At 50.9% G+C, this 14,555-nt stretch overlaps 1 protein-coding gene across 2 annotated transcripts in view; it reads right to left on the bottom strand.

Annotated features, from left to right (window-relative positions):
* The window catches only part of LOC127570696 (latent-transforming growth factor beta-binding protein 4-like), a 254,323-nt gene that overhangs the window by 19,977 nt on the left and 219,791 nt on the right, over positions 1–14,555 (bottom strand). For both annotated transcript variants that reach the window (XM_052016480.1, XM_052016479.1), the window contains 4 exons: positions 11,784–11,909; positions 9,688–9,813; positions 8,628–8,747; positions 7,464–7,586 (listed from right to left, as the gene is read on the bottom strand). In XM_052016480.1, coding sequence (XP_051872440.1) covers positions 7,464–7,586; positions 8,628–8,747; positions 9,688–9,813; positions 11,784–11,909 — 495 coding nt within the window. The remainder of the gene's footprint in view (positions 1–7,463; positions 7,587–8,627; positions 8,748–9,687; positions 9,814–11,783; positions 11,910–14,555) is intronic.

Raw genomic sequence — 14,555 nt, forward strand, 5'->3', positions numbered from 1 at the left:
ACAGCAATGGAGTGCTGCTCCTGTAGGATGTGGGAATTCAGGGAGACTGATGGTCTCCCTGATGACTGCGCTTACGGGAAGTGCAGCCAACTTCAGCTCCTGGAAGACCGGATTAAGGAGCTGGAGCTGAATGGACTGAGGAACATCAGGGAGGCTGAGTGAATCATTGACAGGATCCTGTCATCTGGATTACACCCAGAGGGCAGGATTCAGGTAGTGGGTGGTTGAGCACTGAGGGTGGTAGGGGAACAAGAAGTCAGTGCAGGGTCCCCCTGTGTCCATTCCCCTCAGCAACATATACCCCTTTGGATACCGCTGAAGGGGATGACCTATCTGGGCAAGGCAGCAGCAGCCAGGCCAGTAGCACTGTGGTTGGCTCTGAGGCTCAGAAGGGAAGGGTGAAGTCAGGCAGAACGATAGGCATAGGGGACTTGATAGTTAAGGGGACAGACAGGAGATTCTGCGGCCGCCGAAGAGATGACAGGATGGTGGATTACCTCCCGGGTGTGAGGGTCCTGGATGTCTTGGAGCGGTTGCAGATTATTCTTAAGGGGGAGGGTGAGCAGCCAGAGGTCGTGGTGCATATTGGTACCGATGACATAGGCAAGAGAGGGGTAGAGGTCCTGTGAAATGTGTATAGGGAGTTAGGAAGGAGGCTGAAGAGCAGGACCTCCAAGGTAGTGATCTCCGGATCACTCCCAGTGCCATGGGCTGGTGAAGGAAAGAACAGGATGATAACACAGACAAATGAGTGGCTGGGGAGATGGTGCAGGGGGCAGGGTGTCAAGTTATTGGATCATTGGAACCTTTTCTGGGGAAGGGGTGACCTGTACAAGAGGGACGGGTTGCACCTGAACTGGAGGGGAACCAATATCCTGGCAGGGAGGTTTGTTAATGCGACTGGGGAAGGTTTAAACTCGCTCCGCAGGGGAATGGGAACCGGAACAACAGGTCAGGAAGTGAGGGAACGGGCAGGAGGGCTGATGTCAGGGAATGTCGTATTAGGCAGATTCCTGATAACAGATGTGATGGGACGAATGGTTTGAAGTGTTCGTACTTTAATGCTCGGAGTATTATGGGCAGGAGTGATGAACTTAGAGCATGGATCAGAACATGGAACTGTGACGTTGAGGCATTACAGAGACTTGGTTGAGGGAGGGACAGGAATGGATGATCGATGTACCGGGGTTTTGGAGTTTTAGGAAGAATAGAGAGGGGGGTTAAAGGGGGTAAAACAGTCCAACAAGGGAAGGGGCTTTCTGGACCTGGTGTTGGGTAATGAGCCTGGCCAGATGACTCACCTATCAGTGGGTGAGCAATTGGGAACAGTGACCACAGCTCATGAACTTTCAGGACAGCTGTAGACAAGGACAGGTATGGGGATAGCGGGAGGGTTTTAAAATTGGAGCAGGGCTCATTATGAAGGCATAAGGCAGGAACTAGGTAAAGTAAACTGGGAACACCTTTTGCTGCTCGTCCACATCGAATTGTGTAAAGTGTTTAAGGATCAAATACATAGCGTACACGATAGGTTTGTCCCGATTAGAAGGAAGGACACGAATGGCAAAATAAAGCAACCTTGGTTGTCCAGGGAAGTGATGAACTTAGCCAAGAAGGAAAAGGACAAGTATGTAGAGCTTCGGGAGTTAGGATCAGACAGAGCATGTGAAGACAATAGAGAAGCTAGAAATGAACTCAAGAAAGGAATTAGGAAAGCCAGGTGGGGCCATGAAAAGTCCTCAGCAAGTAGCATTAAGGAGAATCCAAAGGCATTCTATACCTACTTCATGAATAAGAGGATAACAAGGGGAAGAGTCGGACTACCTAAGGATAAAGAAGGGAATCTATGCTTGGATGCAGAGGATGTGGGTGAGGTTGTGAATGAGTATTTCTCTTCAGTATTTACCCAGGAAAGAGACATGCAGGATGCAGAAATTGGAACTGAGGGTGGAAACATGTTAGGGCATTTAGAGGTCAAGGAGGAGGTAGTGTTAGGTCTCCTAAACAGTATTAAGGTGGATAAGTCCCCAGGGCCCGATGGGATATACTCCAGGTTTGAGGGAGGTGAGAGAGGAAATTGCTGGGGCATTGACCAGTATCTTTGTGTCCTCTTTGACCACGTGTGAGGTCCCGGTTGACTGGCGAGTGGCTGATGTTGCTCCTCTATTTAAGAAAGGAACAAGGGAAAATCCGGGGAACTATAGACCGGTGGATCACAGGTCAGTTGCAGGGAAACTGTTGGAGAAAATTCTTAGAGATAGGATATACGAGCATCTGGAATCCAATGGCTTGATTATGGAAACCCTGCATGGCTTTGTGTGGGGCAAGTTGTGTCTTACTTACCTGGTTGAGTTTTTTGACAGGGTGACGAGAGAGATTGATGAAGGTAGAGCTGTGGATGTCATCTATATGGACTTCAGTGAGGCATTTGACAAGATCCCACATCATCGGTTAATCAAGAAAGTTCAGATGCATGGGGTCAGTGAAGAATTGGCTGTGTGGATCCAGAACTGGCTTGCCTGCAGAAGACAAAGGGTGGTGGTTGAAGGGACTTATTCGGGCTGGAGGCCTGTGAGTAGTGGTGTTCCGCAGGGATCTGTGCTGGGACCTCTGCTGTTTGTGATGTACATAAATGACCTGGGTGAGTATGTTGATGGATGGGTTAGTAAGATTGCAGACGATACCAAGATTGGCGGAGTTGTGAATAGTGTAGAAGACTGGCGATGGATACAGCGTGATATAGATCAGCTGCAGATGTAGGCAGAGAAATGGCAGATGGAGTTTAACCCGGATAAATGTGAGGTGCTGCACCTTGGTGGGACTAATGTCAAGAGGCAGTACACTCTGAAGGGCAAGACCCTTAACAGTGTTGAAGAGCAGAGAGACCTTGGGTGCAAGTGAATGACTCATTGAAAGTGGCTACACAGGTAGACAGGGTGGTTAAGAAGGCTTATGTAATGCTTGCATTTATTAATCGGGGTATTCAGTATAGGCGTCAAGAAGTTATGATGCATCTCTATAGTACACTGGTTAGGCCGCATTTAGAGTATTACATACAATTCTGGTCACCTCACTATAGGAAGGATGTCGAGGCTTTAGAGAGGGTGCAGAGGAGGTTTCCCAGGATGCTGCTTTGGTCAGAGGGCATGTGCTATCAGGAGAGGCTGAACACACTTGGGCTCTTTTCTCTGAAGCGGCGGAGGTTGAGGGGTGATGCGCTCGAGGTGTATAAAATTATGAGGGGCATAGATAGGGTGGACAAGCAATATCATTTTCCCATTATTGTGTGATCCAATACCAGAGGTCATGCATTTAAGGTGAGAGGGCGTCAGTTCAGAACAGACGTGAGGGGTAAGTTTTTTACTCAGAGAGTGGTGGATGCCTGGAATGGGTTGCCTGATAGGGTGGTGGAGGCAAATTGATTGGGGGCTTTTAAGAGGGGCTTGGATGGGCACCTGAATGAGAGGGGAATAGAAGGATATGGGCATTCTGTAGGTAGGAGGGAATAGCTATGTCGGCACAATGTTGTGGGCCGAAGGGCCTGTTCTGTGCTGTACCGTTCTATGTTCTATGACTTTAGGGAGAATACGTGGCTGTAGGTGGAATCCTGTTACAGAGGTGGAAATGACGAAGGATGGGGTGCTGGATGCGGATGTCAGTGGAGTGCAAGGTGAGGACTAGGGGAACTATCTCTGTTCTGTCTGGAGGGAGGTGGGGTCAGAATAGAAGACCGAGTGACGGAGAAAATGTGAGAGGGTCTCCATCAAGCACAGAATCCACATCCATGTTTGCTGTAAAAGGACATTTCAGATGTCTGGGATGGAAAGCTTCATCTTGAGAGCTGATACGGTGGAGACAGATAATCTGGGAGAAAGGAGTGACATCCTTACAAGAGACACAGTGGGGTTGGCTGTTGACTACGTAGCTGTGGGAGTCAGTGCATTTCTAGTAAATGTCAGTGGATAGTTTGTCTCCTGAGATGGAGACAGAGAGATCCAGACAAGAGATGTCTTATAAAGATTGTAATTGTCCCAGACTCTGCCAGTTCCTCTGGCAGCTCGTTCGATATACACATCACCTTCCGTGTTTCCCCGCAGTCCCTTTTAAATCTTGCCCCTCTCACCTTAAATCTATGTCCTATAGTTTTAGTCTCCCCTACCCTGGGGAAACAACTATAAACATCCACCTTATCTTAGAAAGGATGTACTGATGTTGAAGAGGGTTCAGAAAAGATTTACGAAGATGGTTCCCGGAATGAACGGGCTTACACACGAGGAGCGTTTGTCGGCTCTTGGCCTGTACTCACTGGAGTACAGAAGAATGAGAGGGGACCTCATAGAGACATTTCAAATGTTGAAAGGACTGGACAGAGTAGATGTGACCAAGCTATTTCCCTTAGTGGGTGAGTCCAGGACAAGAGGGCACAGTCTTAGAATTAGAGGGTACCTACTTAGAACAGGGATGCGGAGAAATTTCTTTAGCCAGAGGGTCGTGGACTTATGGAATTTGTTGCCACATACAGCTGTGGAGGCCCGATCACTGGAGTGTTTAAAGAGGAGATTGATAGGTATCTAATTAGGCGGGGTGTCAAGGAATATGGGGAAAAGGTCGGGAATTAGGGCTAGATGGGAGAATAGTTTAGCTCATGGTGAAGTAGTGGAACAGACTCGATGGGCTGAATGGCCAACTTCTGCTCCTTTGTCTTGTGATCTTGTGACCTTATCTAAACCTTCCATGTTCCTTTTGCCACATCCCACCCCAACCGAAGCTTTGTCGCATCCTCTGTACCACTTACCCTCAGGTGCTCCCATGGTCTCACAGCTACTGCCCACTGCCCTGGATTATCCTGCATCTTGGATTTGACTCCTGGGAGTTTCAAAGGATGAGGGGTGACCTTACTTTCATTTATTAACGTTTCTCAGTCAGCGCATCAACGTTGACAAAACGTTGGGCACATCAGAAAAAAAAACAGTGAGAGTGACACAGATTCCGACATTGGCAGGACGTTCGTTGGGCTTCACCTGGAGTATTGTGTGTAATTCTGGCACTGCACTACAGGAAGGATGTGATTCAGCCAGAGATGTCGCAGTAAAGTTTCATAGGAATATTTCCTGGATTGGAGGGCTTGAGTCCTCAGGAGAGACTGGACAGGCTGGGACTGGGACTGTTTCCCTGCAACGAAGGAAGCTGAGAGGTGACATGACAGAGGTATATAAAACTATGTGAGGCATAAATAGGGCAGATAGCCAGATTCTGTTCCCCATGGTTGAGGTGTCTAAAGCTAGAGGGCATATGTTTAAGATAAGAGGGAGGAGATATAACGAGAACTGAGGTAAATGATTCTTACAAAGAATAGTTCGTATCTGGACCCTGCTGCCAGAGGCAGCGGTGGAGGCAAGACCGTTAACAACATTTAAGAAGCATCTGGACAGGTACTTGAATGAACAAGGTATAGAAGGATCAGGAATTAATGCAGGCAAGTTGATTCGCATCAAGACTTATTTCCCTTTTATAAGCTTCTATACGTGGTGATCTGGTATACGTGTAAATGGGAGGGTGCTGAGGAGTGCGGAGGAACAAAGGGATCTGGAAGTTCAGATACATGATTCCCTGAAAGTAGAGTCACAGGTAGACAGGGTTGTAAAAAAGGCTTTTGGCAGCCTGGCATTTATAAATCAAAGTATTGAGTAGAGGAGTTGGAATGTTTTGGTGAGGTTGTATAAGTCATTGGTGAGACCAAATTTAGAGTATTGTGTGCAGTTCTGGTCGCCGAACTACAGGAAGGATGTCAGTAAGATTGACAGAATGCAGAGGAGATTTACAAGAATGTTGCCGGCTCTTCAGGAGTTGAGTCACAGGGAAAGATTGAGCATGTTAGGACTTTATTCCTTGGAGCAGAAAAAAAATGAGGGGAGATATGATCGAGGTTTACAAAATGATGAGGGGCATAGACAGAGTTAATGCAAGTAGGCTCTTTCCACCTAGATTAGGAGAGATAAGTACGAGAGGACATGGCTTTAGGGTGAAAGGGGAAAGGTTTAGGGGGAACATTAGAGGGAAATTCTTCACTCAAAGAGTGGTGGGAGTGTGGAACAGGCTGCCACCTGATGCGGTTTATGCGGGCTCCTTCTTAACTTTTAAGAGTAAATTGGATAGATACATGGACGAGAGAGGTCTGGAGGGGTATGGGCTGGGGGCAGGTAAATGGGACTAGCAGAATAATGTTTTGGCACAGACTAGAAGTGCCAAATGGCCTGTTTTCTGTGCTGTAGTTTTCTATGGTTCTATCTGGATCATTCACAGGTAATCTCTTGATTTCCATTTGAATGCTTTCCAAAAGTATGCACTCAATTCATCACAGTGACTTTGTTTTTAAAGAAAATAATCAAGAGACCATTTTGAAATTTCCTAATGACCTTTCACTGCATATATCTTCACTGATCGCTCCTAGCAAGCTCCATGTAACCCAAATCAGATTAGGGGGCTGGTACTTTTTGGATTTGATGTAATTCTGTTCTTAAATATTGAAACATGGGGGTTTTCCAGTGCATGGGATTAAATGCATAAATTCAAACCCTGTTAAATTGTTAAATATTTGCTTAGAGAGCAAAAGCTGAATCTGTTGTATGATTATTGATAAACCTGTAGCTGTATCATTTTTGACCTTTTAGCAGCGTGTGTTGTTGTATAGTCAGGAAAGGAGCAGCATCTTCAGCCTTCTTGTCAGAAATATTTGATGAGCCCAATTGCTCTTGGATACAACAATGTGCGTAGAGCCCCATCTTATGGAGCAATTAAGAATGTATGAAGCATTTTGAAGGATCTTGAAATCCTTGCACCTTGCGTAAGATGCTGTTATTGACCTCTCCACCAGGGTATGTTTCATGAATGGCATTTTATAGCAGTATGCAGTTGTGCGAAAGAGAGCGCATCATTGGATAACTCTGCTGTCAATCAAGCTTGATAATCTCCTCGGTGTATATGACTGACATTGCACCGAAACATCTAATCTGTGTGTAACCGTTGTCCAGTTATTGCGTTTCTGGCAAAACAAACTCTTCTTAGATATGGAGAGGTTGCTAAAATTGCTTTAAGGTTCCTTTCCTTCACTAAATTTTTTTCTGAGTTGGACTGTGTTGGTAATAGTCAGCAGTTGTTCAGTGCTTTGTGTGATTACACCCAGCTTCTTTCACAAGTATCAGAGGCCCCTGAGTTCCAGAGGCCATTCGGCCCAACTTGTTCATGCCGACAAAGGTGCCCACCTAATCTCATCCTATTTGCCTGCATTTGGCCCATATCCCGCTAAACCTTCCCTATCCAATTACTTATCCAAATGTCTTGGACGAGTTGGACAGAAGGGCCTGTTTCCGTACTGTATGACTCTATGACTCTACGTGAGTGTGGGAGGGACTCACCCCATCACCCTGAGTAATCGCCGTACAGTCTGATCCCGGACAACTCACCGAAGCAGGAGAAGCCGTCCCCGTTGAAGCCCAGGTAGCACTGGCAGTAGTAGGAGTCGATGATGTTGCAGCACCTGGCGTTGGTATCGCAGCCGTGCCCACCCGACGCACACTCGTTCTCGTCTTTGGAGAGATGGGAGTCGTTACCAGGAGCCCCTTCAGCCCATCACATCCTGGCCTCTCCACCGGGGAATCGGGCAGCACGAACGGTGGGGGAGGGGGGAGGGGGGAGGACGGACCCAGCCCAGGGTTGGGCTGGGGCCAGGGTGATAGGGGCTCACGGGGAGCCCAGGGTTGGGGGGGTGGGGGGGAAAATCGAGGGTAGGCAATCGAGAGGAAGCTCAGTGTCTAAACACCAGGGTCTCGACTGAAGCCCAGACATCGGGGAGACGAGTGTGTTGGGGGAGATGGGTTGCTGTAATCATTGCAATATTAAATTATCAGGAATATAGATAGGGTGAATGCACTCAGTCTTTTTCCCAGGGTTGGGGAATCAAGAACTAGAGGGCATAGGTTTAAGGTGAGAGGGGAGAGATTTAATTGGAACATGAGGGTGGTCGGTATGTGGAACGAGCTGCCAGAGGAAATGGGTGAGGCAGGTACATTAACAACTTTTAAAAGACACTGAGACAGGTCCATGGATGGGAAAGGTTGAGAGGGATATGGGTCAAATGCGGGCAAATGGTACCAGCTTAGGTGGGCAACTTGGTCGGCATGGACCAGTTGGGCTGAAGGGGCTGTGTCCGTGCTGTGTGACTCCGTGATTCACAACAAACAATCTGCTGGAGGAACTCAGCAGGTCAAGCAGCAACTGTGGGAGCAGGGAAGGAATTGTCGACGTTTCAGGTCAAAACCCTGCATTAGGACTGAGAGGGGAGAGGGCCAGTATACAGTATACTCACCACATCTCCCCTCTCCACTCCCAGTGCTGATGCAGGGTTTTGAGCCAAAACGTTGACAAATCGCTTTCCCCGCACAGATGCTGCTCGACCTGCTGAGTTCCTCCAGCAGCTGTGTGTTGCTCCAGATTCTGGCATCTGCCGTCTCTGGTGTCACCGTGGGAGCTGCTATTCTAGTCTCAGTGTAACTGCTGGCGAGGGGGAAGGGTGTGGACAGTGCGAGGGCCGAACGAGATGGGACTACCACCTCACTAGGGGTACGAACCTTCACAGTCGGTCCCGTTGCCACGGAAGCCGGGGGGACAGCCACACTGGTAACTCCCCAGTGTGTTCACACACTGGCCCTGGGCACACACCGCTGCATCCTCCGAGCACTCATCAATGTCTGCAGAGAGACGGGGAGAGGTGGTCAGGGGCAGCCGCTGGCAGTGAGTCCATGCCCGCGACATAGAGTGTCACAGAACCCACCCTGCAGTACCCAATGGACTGATGTTGGGGTCCAAATCCATAGCTCCCAATGCAAGTAGATAGGGTGACAAAGACGGCTTGTGGCATGCTTGCCTTCATCAGTTGAGTCAGGAAGTGGAAGTCATGTTGCAGCTGTATAAAACCTTGGTGAGGCTGCACTTGGAGTGTTGTGTGCAGTTCTAGTTGCCCCATTACAGGAAGGGTGTGGAGGCTTTGGAGAGGGTGCAGAGGAGGTTTATCAGGATGCCGCCTGGATTAGAAAGCACGTGCTATGAAGAGAGGTCGGACAAACTAGGGTTATTTTCTCTGGAGCGTCGGAGGCTGAGGGGAGACCCGATGGAGGTTTATAAAATTATGAGAGGCACAGACAGTGTAGACAGTACGAGTCTTTTTCCCAGCGTCAAAATTGAAATACTGGAGGGCATAGCTTTCAGGTGAGAAGGGGATAGTTCAATGGGGATGTGCTGGGCAAGTTTTTTTTATTACGCAGGGAAAGGTGGGTGCCTGGAGTGGGCTGCCAGGGATAGGAGTGGAGACAAATATGATAAAGCTGTTTAAGAGGTTGTTAGATAAACACAGGAATATGCAGAGGAAGGAGGGATATGGATCACGTACAGTCAGAAGGGACTAAGTTTAATTCAGCATTGTGTTTGACACTGACATGGTGGGTCGAGGGGCCTGTTCCTGTGATGTACTGTTCTGTGTTCAGTGGGTGGAGAGATTTGAAGTCACCGAAGGCACCCTGGGCTGTGGGCAGGGAGTAGGAATATGTCTCAAGGGCTGAATGGCCTTCCCCTGCTGTTCATGCCCAGTGAACGAGAGGACATGGAGGGGTGAGGGGAGAGGCTCACTCGTACCCAGACAGGCCGCTCCCTGCGGCTGGAATCCGGGCTGGCAGCTGCAGTTGTAGCTGCCCGGCACGTTGATGCACTGGTTCCCCAGCTCGCGGCGGCAACGCTCCTCGAAGGCGCACTCGTCCACATCTGTCAGAGAGAGCAGGGGAAGAGGTTCAGCGCCGCACACAACCTGTCCAATGGGCACGCGGCCCACCCACTCTCCAGCCAATCCAAACCACAGCCGAGAGAGGAGGGGGATAAAAGGGGCGAGGCAGCAGGTCAGGTGGCCTCTGTGGAGGCAGAGCGATGATCGACGATTCGGGTCGAGACCTTGCATCAGGACTGGGAGTGTGGAGGGGAGGTGGTCAGGATAAAGAGGTGAGGGCGAGGGGCGAGGCAGGGGCTGGGAGGTGATTGGTGGATCCAGGTGAAGGAGGAGCTAATGAGCAGGTGGGGGCGGGTGGGAAAGGGGGGGGGGGTCGGGGGTGGAGGGGAGGGGTCAGAGGCTGGCAGGTGATTGGTGGAACCAGATACAGAATACTGCTGGGATTCCCTCACTGCATGCCCTGTGATTAGCTGCCACAATATCGCCACAGGATTGGCTGAAAGGATTTTTAAGAACCCACAAACAGCCAATGGGATTCCCTCCCACCATTTCATCTACACTGGCCCCCCAGTGGCAGCTCCTTGAGTTTCAGCCGCAACAGATTCACTGCCCCATGTTCGTACCCCCTGAAACCCGTGAGATGCTTCACACCCCACCCTCAGGACACAACCCTCACCCACCCCACCCACAGACCCACCCAACCCCACCACTGACCCAACCCCACCCCACCCACAGACCCACCCTACCCCACCACTGACCCAACCCCACCCCACCCACATACCCACCCAACCCCACCACTGACCCAACCCCACCCCACCCACAGACCCACCCAACCCAACCCCACCCACATACCCACCCAACCCCACCACTGACCCAACCCCACCCCACCCACAGACCCACCCAACCCCACCACTGACCCAACCCCACCCCACCCACAGACCCACCCAACCCCACCACTGACCCAACCCCACCGCACCCACAGACCCACCCTACCCCACCACTGACCCAACCCCACCCCACCCAACCCCACCACTGACCCAACCCCACCCCACCCACAGACCCACCCAACCCCACCACTGAACCAACCCCACCCCACCCACAGACCCACCCAACCCCACCACTGACCCAACCCCACCCCAACCATAGACCCACCCAACCCCACCACTGACCCAACCCCACCCCACCCACAGACCCACCCAACCCCACCACTGACCCAACCCCACCCCACCCACAGACCCACCTCACCCACCCCAGCCACAGACCCACCCAACCCCACCACTGACCCAACCCCACCCCACCCACAGACCCACCCAACCCCACCTCTGACCCAACCCCACCCCACCCATAGACCCACCCAACCCCACCACTGACCCAACCCCACCCCACCCACAGACCCAACCCCACCCACCCCACTCACAGACCCACCCAACCCCACCACTGACCCACCCCCACCCCACCCACAGACCCACCCAACCCCACCCCACCCACTCACAGATCCAACCTTACTCCCCAGCCACAGACCCACTGAACCCCACCCATCCCACCCACACACTCACCAACCCTACCCATAGAATCACCTCACCCACAGACCCACCCCACTCACAGACCCACCAAACCCTACCACTGACCTATGCCCACCCCACCCACAGACCCACCTCACACACCCCACCCACCCCTTACTCCCCACCCACAGGCTCACCCACCCCACCCATCCCGACCCACCCCACCCACAGACCTACCCCTCACTCCACACCCATCCCACCCACAGACACCCACCCACCCACAGATCCACTCATCAACCCCACCCACGGACCCACCGCTCAGCTTCACACCCATAGACCCACCCCACCACAGCCCCACCCTACCCAACCTCACCCGCAGACCAACCCCTCACGCCCCACCCATAGACCTGCCCCATCCACAGACCCACCCAACCTCACCCACCCACCAACCCCACCCCAGCCCTCCCCGGTGGGTGTGTATTCTGGACAATCGCTGTACCGGCACTCACCCACACAGCTCTGGCCATCCAGCGAGCGGACGTACCCCGGCAGACATTCACAGACGAAGGAGCCGGGACAGTTGTGGCAGTCCATGTTCGAGGGACAGGCCTGGGGCAGGATACACTCGTCCACATCTGCAGCACAGAGGGCAGAGGGGCCTCAGTAAGGGGGCTGCAGCAGCCAGAGCAAACTCCACTGGGGCACAGGCCTGGGATGTGTGTGTGGGGGGGTTCTAAACATTGTTGTTGTACCCACCTCTACCGCTTCCTCTGGCAGCTCGGTCCAGAGAGGAGAAACAAAGGACTGCATCTACCTATCACCACCCTGTGCCCACCCCGCATCCCCTCTTTTGTCCACATATCACTGCTCTTTCTCCCCCCATATACTGGGCTTCCCCTTTTCCTATCTTCAGTCCTAGGGAAGGGTCCTGACCTGAAATGTTGACCGCCTGCTTTTCCCCACGGATGCTGCCTGGCCTGCTGAGTTCCTCCAGCATCTTGTTGCTTTTTCAGCTTTTTCCATAAACCCTCTGCTCCCTGTGAGAGAAAGTTGCCCCTCAGGTCTCCTTTAAACCTCTTCCCTGTCACCTTAAACCTGTGCCTTCTAATTTTGGACGCCGCTACCCTGGGGAAAAGACTGTGACCATCCACCTTATTTATACCCCTTGTGATTTTATACCCTGTAGAGGGTCACCCCTCAGCCTCCTTCACTCCAGGAAAAAACAGTCTCTCCTTATAATACAAGCCCTCCAGTCCTGGCAACATCTTGGTGAATCTCTTATGCACCCTCTCCAGCTTAATGACATCGTTCCTGTAGTTCGGTGACCAGAACTGCATGCAATACTCCAGGTGCGGTCCTCACCAACATCCTTTAGCTCTGTAACATGACATCCCAACTCCTGTACTCAATGCCCCATCTGACAATGGCAAGTGTGCATATGCTTTCTTCACCACCTGGTCCACCTGTGTCGCCACTTTCAGGGAACTATGTACCTGTGCCCCTGGGTCTCTCTGTTCTACAACACTCCCCAGGGCCCTACCGTTCACTGTATACGTTCTGCTTGGGTTAACTTCCCAAAATGCATCACTTCCCACTTGTCTGAGTTAAATTCCATCCGCCGTTCCTTGGCCCACTTCCCCAGTTGATCCAGGTCCTGTTTGTAACTTGAGACAATTGCCTTCACTGACCACCACACCACTGATTTTGGTGTCACCCGCAAACTTACTTGTCATGCCAGTTTTGTATCCAATTGGCTAACTCATCCTAGATCCCATGTGATCTAACCTTCCAGATCAGCCTACCATGTGGGACCTTGTCAAAAGTCTTGCTAAAACTCCAATGTAAACGATGTCAACCGCCCTGCCCTCGTCAATGCTCTTGGTCAGAAAACGCTGCTAAATGTGTGAGACATGATTTCTCATGCCCACGATCACCTCGGTCCCTCAGAATCCCCTCCAGTAATTTTCCCACCACTGATGTTCGGCTCACCGGCCTGTAGTTTCCTGGCTTGTCCTTGCAGCCCTTCTTAAATAAAGGCACAACATTAGCCACCCTCTAGTCTTCTGGGACCTCACCCGCGGGTAAGGAAGATGCAGATACCTGTGTCAGGGCCCCAGCAAGTTCCTTGCCTTCTTTGGTAAATTGGTTTATTATTGTCACATGTACCGAGGTACAGTGAAAAACTTGTCTTGCATACTACCCATACAGATCAATTCATTACACAGTGCATTGAGGTAGTGCAAGGGAAAACAATAACAGAATGCAGAATAAAGTGTTACAGTTACAGAGAAAGTGCAGTGCAGGCTGACAGTAAGGTGCAAGGCCATGACGAGGTAGATTGTGAGGTCAAGAGTCCATTTTATCGTACTAGGGAACCGTTCAATTGTCTTATAATAGCCGTCTTTGAGCCTGGTGGTACATGTTTTCAGGCTTTTGTATCTTCTGCCTGATGGGAGAGGAGAGAAGGGAGAATGTCCGGGCTGGTTGGGGTCTTTGATTATGTTGGCTGCTTTACCGAGGCAGCGAGAACTGTAGACTCCATGGAGGGGAGGCTGGTTTCCATGTTCCAGGATACACTTGGTCAGGCCTTGGGGATTTATCCACCTTTCTGCACCTCAAGACCACCAACATCTCCTCTTTCGTAACATCTATATGCTTCAGGACATTCCCTGAATTCCCTAGCTTCCACGACCCGAGGTAGAATGAGTTCTTGATCTCTCATTCTATCTCGTCATGGCCTTGCACCCTATCTGTCTATCTGCATCGCACATTCTCTGTAACACTATATACTGCATTCTGTTGTTGTTTGTCCTTTTGTACTACCTCGATGTACTTATGTACGGAATGATCTGTCTGGATGGCACGCAAACAAAAGCTTTTCGCTGCATCTCGGTCCATGTGCAGCAATAAACCAATACGTGCCTGTGATGCTTCTGCAAGCAACGTTTCCATTGTAGCTGTTCCTCACCGTACTTGTGCACATGGCAATAAACTTGGAGACACAAGAGACGGCCGTTGCTAGAATCTGGAGCAACACACAGCGCAGGAGTCCCGGTGAAGGGTCTTGGCCTAAAACATCGGCTGTCCATTTCCCTCCAAAGATGCTGCCTGACCATCTGACTTCCTCCAGTGCTTTGTGTGTTGCTGACAATAAACCTGACTTGACCTCTACGGTAAATACAGACAAGAAGTATTCATTTAAGACCTCTCCCATCTCCGTAGCTCCACACATAAACGACCACACTGATCCTTAAGGGGACCTCTGCAACTGGATCCTTGAC

This window comes from Pristis pectinata, chromosome 5 (assembly GCF_009764475.1).
Source record: "Pristis pectinata isolate sPriPec2 chromosome 5, sPriPec2.1.pri, whole genome shotgun sequence".
Taxonomy (NCBI): Eukaryota; Metazoa; Chordata; class Chondrichthyes; order Rhinopristiformes; family Pristidae; genus Pristis; species Pristis pectinata.